This window comes from Lactuca serriola, chromosome 1 (assembly GCF_051521515.1).
Source record: "Lactuca serriola cultivar US96UC23 chromosome 1, Lser_US96UC23_V15, whole genome shotgun sequence".
Classification (NCBI taxonomy): domain Eukaryota; kingdom Viridiplantae; phylum Streptophyta; class Magnoliopsida; order Asterales; family Asteraceae; genus Lactuca; species Lactuca serriola.
In genome coordinates, this window is record NC_136408.1 from 249,808,020 (window position 1) to 249,813,974 (window position 5,955).

Here is a 5,955-nt window from a genome sequence, read left to right on the forward strand (position 1 = left end):
CAACGACCCTTGCCACTTCTCGGATTCGTAGGTACCGGCGGCCTTCTCCTCTACATTGAGGTCGACTCCATCCACCCTTGTACTAACGTCTTCTCCAACTGGTTTTTTAGTGCAAACAAGTTTTTGTTTTATGTAAACACTATTAAATCGTGTCTGTTATGCGAAAGAAAAATTGACAATTTTAATATTTATGATATAAATATTCCAATCTTATCGTGTATGTTTACATAAATCAAATTTCATCTATAGAGCATAAAATTATAACATTGTAATTTCGTAAGTACGTTTACATAAATCAAACTTCATCTATAGAGCATAAAATTATGACATTGTAATTTTGTAAGCACTGATGACTAAATTCTAAAGCATATGTCATAACGGGCCGGGCCCAAATCCAAACCGTTGCTTAACTAATCTCTTTTGTTTGGGCTTAGATGAACTGAAACTTCTAAAATTTGGTGCTGATAAACCCAAACACACTGATGTTTAAGACTCAGTAGTTTTGGGGTAAAACCAGAAGAGATCGAGGGAGCAATCGGATTCGGATCAACCAACAATGGCGGAGGATTTGGTGTTGGACACAGCGATCAGAGACTGGGTGCTCATACCGTTATCGGTAGTCATGGTTCTCATCGGAGTACTTCGTTACTTTGTCTCCAAGCTCATGCGTACTACTCAATTGCCTGATGCCAAAATCATCAAAGAAGGGTTAGTTAAAAAATTTCTGTGTCGATGAATATGTAGCGATATTCCATAAGCTATCTATGAATTTGATTTTGTTCTTTTTAAATTGTTAGGCAGCTCATAATTAGGGCCAGAAACCTACGAGCAGCTGCTAATTTCATACCTCCAAAGGCGTTTCGTGCTCGGAAAATATATTATACGAATGAGGTATGCCTTTTGATTTGATCTAAAACTGTTTTCTCTTTGATTTTTGGTTGTATCTAATTCTCGTATAACTATGTTTGGGAACTCAATACCACGTCGCAGTAAAATGTCCTAATCTCCTAATCCACATGAGTTCTGTGAGCTTCAATGCCAATTAAAAGCCTCAATTTTATTGGGACTGCATATGATAACAAGAATCTCAGATGACATTGTTCTTGGTTTTACAGGAAAACGGTTTACTTCATGTTCCCAAGGGTCAAGCTCAGAATCCACAGGCACAAATGCTTTCTGATCCAAACATGGCAATGGATATGATGAAGAAGAACCTCTCAATGATCATACCACAGGTATGTATGTCGTTTTAAAAATCGTTAATCAGTGACCATACTTTTTGTAATGGGATCTGATCCTATTCCTCTTTCCCTTCTTGGCTAGACCCTCACTTTTGCATGGGTTAACTTCTTCTTTTCGGGGTTCGTAGCAGGTAATGCTCCCTTTTTGAGGATTTATTCTTTTCAAAAATAAGAATTAAGATATTGATTGGTTTGTTTACTTTGTTGTTATGGTGATTCCTGTGTTTATCCAGCAAAGATACCTTTTCCATTGACTCAGAGGTTTAGATCCATGTTACAGAATGGAATTGACTTGAGTACTGTTGATGTCAGCTATGTTAGCAGTCGCTCATGGTATTATGCCATTTTTCTTCTCAAAATTGCATATTTTCCCTCTTTTCTTTTATTACTAAATTATAAATTTATGATGATAATTCATAATTGTTTGTTTTTGACTTTTTATTTATCAGGTACTTCCTTAATCTGTATAATTGCATATTTTCCCTCTTTTCTTTTATTACTAAATTATAAATTTATGATGATAATTCATAATTGTTTGTTTTTGACTTTTTATTAATCAGGTACTTCCTTAATCTGTTTGGATTAAGAGGCTTGTTTAGTCTCATTTTGGGAGAGGAAAATGGTTAGTAACTAGTCTCTTTTATTGCACTTTCAACTTCTCTAAGGAAAAGGAGGGCATTTACGTCTTTTCCATTATTCCTTGTTTCATCTTTTTTGGGCAAGACAAATAATTGCAATTTTTGTCCAATTTACATCAGTCAAATGTACGACAACAGTATAACCTGTTATGTTCTGTCATGTCAGTTATTCTTGAGGACACTAATACCTTATTTTGCTATTGAGTTTTATAAAAAAAAAATAATATTATTATTTAATAATGCAGCTACTGATGATACACAGCGAATGATGCAAATGAGTGGATTTGGCTTTGATCCAACCAAGGTATAATAAATATTTGAATGGGGTTTCTCTTTTATTCCTTTTTTAGTAAAAATAGCAACATACTTCAGTTGATTTGTTATTATAATGTCATACTTCCATTTCTTTATATTCAAAACACTCTTACTTTAAAAAGTCTACCTGATTGTAGCAAATGTATGTGATCCAAATAGAAAGAAAAAAATCAATTTTCAGCGTAAAAATAGATTTTTCAAAATATAGACGTTGATTTTGATTTTGCTGTAAATGCAGAGTTTGGGTGCAGAAAAAGATGGTCTAGATATAGTTCACCATGAGTGGGTCCTACCCAAATTCGAGCAACGTGCTGAAGCTGTACTAAGAAAACGGCTAGCTTAGCTAGGTTACATAGGTCACTATGTTTTTTTTTTATTTTTTAATTTTTTTTAATTTTTAACAATTACCATTTTGGTAAGTTTTATTATCTTATGACTAGTATTCAATCTTTAGAATAATGTTTTTTTCAGGGTTTGATTGTATTTTTTTAGAACGGCTTAAAGGCTTACATACTGTTCTATTTCTAAATCTATGCTTTTGTCAACAATGCGATTTGAACCATTAACCTTTTGATTGTCTTGATAAGTGTTTTTTTGGTAACAATATTCACTTTCTAAAAGGTCATTAGGATGATGTTACATGTAAGACCGTTTTACCTTCATCGAAGGTAAAGATGTTGCTTTTATAATGATAGCATGCAAAATAAAATGTTGGGAAAATTCAATGATAAACAAACAAATGACACCAATTTAAGAAGAATTTCATATATGCTTCTCTTAAACTTCAAAATATCATATTTGCCCAATTTAATTTCTCAATATCATATTTAACCTTCATAAACCTTCAAAACATCATATTTGCCCAAATCTTTTTTTATAATGTTTTTAATATTTTATAATCATTCTTTATACCTTAGAATTATTATAATAATTAAAAAATTTAACCATTTTACCCTTACGTCTATAATAATGGAATGTGAACTTCTAAATTGTTGCAATGTCGTCCTTTTGACAAACAAAAAGATTCATCTTCAACCCTCTATATGGAATGTATATTTTGATTGTTTAGCTTTTGTTGTTGATTATTATCATGTTGTAGATACAGGTTATTTTAGATATTACCATTATTAATTTGATGTTTAAAAAGTATGTATACGATATTTGGATATTTAAGAAGGGCATATATGATATTTTGATGTTTAAAATGACATATATGATATTTTGAAATTTTATGATGGGTAAATATGATATTTAGAAATTTTATAAAGGGTAAATATGATATTTAGAAATTAAGTTGGGTAAATATGATATTTTGATGTTTAAGAAGGGCATATATGAAATTCTCAGAGAGAATTCAGGACTAAACTGTGCAACTCATTTAAAATTGTTCAATGGTAGTTTCAATACACATTTTATGATAAAACAATTATAAAATTACATAAATGGTAGTTTATAAAAAGTCTTATGTTTAGTCTATGATTTTTTTAATCCGATTTTAATATCTTGTATGGTTGGTCCTTAAACCATTTTAATATCTTGTATGGTTGGTCCTTAACTTATGTAAAACAACTTTTGTACATTTTATTTTATTCCATATTTTTATTTTTATATTTAAACAATTTTTATACACTTTATTTTATTTTAGATTTTTTTTAATATTTAAACCTTTTTTAGTTAAAGAAAAATATAAAGCTACCCCACCATCTCCATCCTAATCGCCACTACATTCCTCTCTCTTCTTCGATAGCCCTCAACAACCATCACCACCTTCGCACAATGTCACCACCGTCCAACAACTACAATTTTAGGGGGGGGGGGGGGGGGGGGGGAAACGTAATCATCTATTTTCACACCAACCTAAACTCAAATTGAAAAAATTAAAGATCCAAAAACAAATCAAAAAAATCTCACCAACTCAAACAAAAATCATAAAAATCTCACAACCTAAACACGCAAGTTAATTGGAACATTTTGGTTGAATAACAAAGATGTATCATAAATACTCGAATTATACTTTTCTGATTACCATCACTTCTAATGGTGCTTGTGTTTCTATTAAAAAAGCATGTCATGATGTAATGACCCAAAAATCACGACTAAAAATTTCATTAAAAACATTACTAAAACCATATTTATAAAAACCATATCATAAGTCATAACATAATTTCAGAGTATTAATTCAAAACATATTCTTGTCATTAGAGTAAAACATCCTAGGCTGTCTCATTAATGGTGTGTGCCATGCGATCACCCCGAGCTCTTCCCTCCGCTACCGGAAGTACCTGAAACCAAAACTGAAAACCGTAAGCACGAAGCTTAGTGAGTTCCCTAACCTACCACATAACCTACATAAACACATACTGCACATATTGGGCCACGCCCGCTATTTCCGGCCTCGCCCCTACCTTGGGCCTCACCCGTTACAATGGCCCCGCCTGGCTTCGAGCCTTGCTCGGATACAAATATGCTTCTCTTCGGCCCCGCTTGTCTTTGGGCCCCGCCCGCTAACCACATAGTACAAAATAGCATATAACACATAACTGAACATACCCCACTGTCTTCTTGTCCTAAGGCCTCGCCTGTCTTGGGCCTCGCCCCTATCCTGTTACTAGTGAGTCATGGAACCCCATCCAAGCTCCTGCTGTAAGTGAGATACGGGACCCCGCCCACACTCACTCCATACCTATCTTGGGCCTTGCCCCTGCTCTGCTACTAATAAGATATGGAACACCGTCCATACTCTGCTATTGGTGAGATACGGGACCTCGCCCACACTCACCTCCCTACCAGGCACATACATGCATCACACAGAAAACAAGTATACTCTATCATGCAAAGCATTCTTTGGGCACCTGCCCGACATTGGACCTTCGCCCTGAATATCATACTAGCAAACAGTGCCTAGGGCTAACCCCCGGGTCTTCCTACTCATAACTACATGGGCCGGCATTATGGCCGTAGACCCATTCACACACAAGGAAAACTCACCTGCACCGCTGAACTTTGCTGATAACCCTCTGGCTGCTGACCGACAACTCTCCGAACCACTGCTCTACTAGCTCCCCGAGCTACTGATATCAATACAACACTTAGTCCCAAACTAAACCTCGAGAAGTCAAACTAAGTCAACTCTGGTCAAAGTCAAAGTCCTAGTCAAAGTCAACCTTTCAGCTGACTCGACTAGTCGAGTCAACCCGTAGACTCGTCGAGTTCTTAAACACATAAACCTTCAAAATACAACTCAACTCGCCGAGTCACCCCAAGACTCGTCGAGTTCAACGATCTCCGAGTCCCATCCAGACCAAAGCCACCGAGTCACCAATCAAATCACTGATCTGTGTCTTAACCAGAAGAGGTTGGGGTTCTGCGACCAGACTCGCCGAGTTGTTCTTCCAACTCATCGAATTCCTGCCTATCTTCATACAACTCGCCGAGTTCACCCATGTGACTCGCCGAGTTGCTTCAACTCTTAATCCATACAGTGGATTTTCGAGCCATGCAGGGGCTCCAAACTGTAGATCCACTCTTCTAAGGTCCACCCTTCATGTAAAGTTGCAAACTTTACGTGAAACCAAGGAGCTGTAGGCTTAAAACACTCTAGGGCTAGGATTTGAGACAAACATGCTTCACCAACACACCAAGGACTGATACTTTATGGGTCTCTGGGCCAAGACAAACTTAGATCTGAAGTAGCAACCTCAGATCTAGACTTCTAACTCGTAATGGCTCCTTAACATACCAAAATGGCCCCAAAACATCAT

The 5,955-nt window shown here is 35.8% G+C and overlaps 1 protein-coding gene across 1 annotated transcript; it reads left to right on the top strand.

Moving 5' to 3' along the window:
• Window positions 1-488: 488 nt before the first annotated feature.
• LOC145050537 (uncharacterized) lies at window positions 489-2,723 on the top strand. Its single transcript, XM_078998770.1, has 8 exons — window positions 489-708; window positions 798-891; window positions 1,116-1,235; window positions 1,324-1,372; window positions 1,475-1,574; window positions 1,802-1,863; window positions 2,125-2,183; window positions 2,433-2,723. Exons 1-8 carry the CDS (start codon window positions 557-559, stop codon window positions 2,535-2,537), a joined length of 741 nt encoding a protein of 246 aa, XP_078854896.1. The 5' UTR covers window positions 489-556; the 3' UTR covers window positions 2,538-2,723.
• Window positions 2,724-5,955: the final 3,232 nt, after the last annotated feature.

Bases quoted from the DNA above. Each gene is read 5' to 3' on its own strand.
- LOC145050537 (XM_078998770.1), top strand. From the start codon at position 557: ATGGCGGAGGATTTGGTGTTGGACACAGCGATCAGAGACTGGGTGCTC. The intron at 892-1,115 runs GTATGCCTTTTG...TTGGTTTTACAG, and splicing joins AAATATATTATACGAATGAG to GAAAACGGTTTACTTCATGT. The intron at 1,575-1,801 runs GTATTATGCCAT...TTTATTAATCAG, and splicing joins TATGTTAGCAGTCGCTCATG to GTACTTCCTTAATCTGTTTG.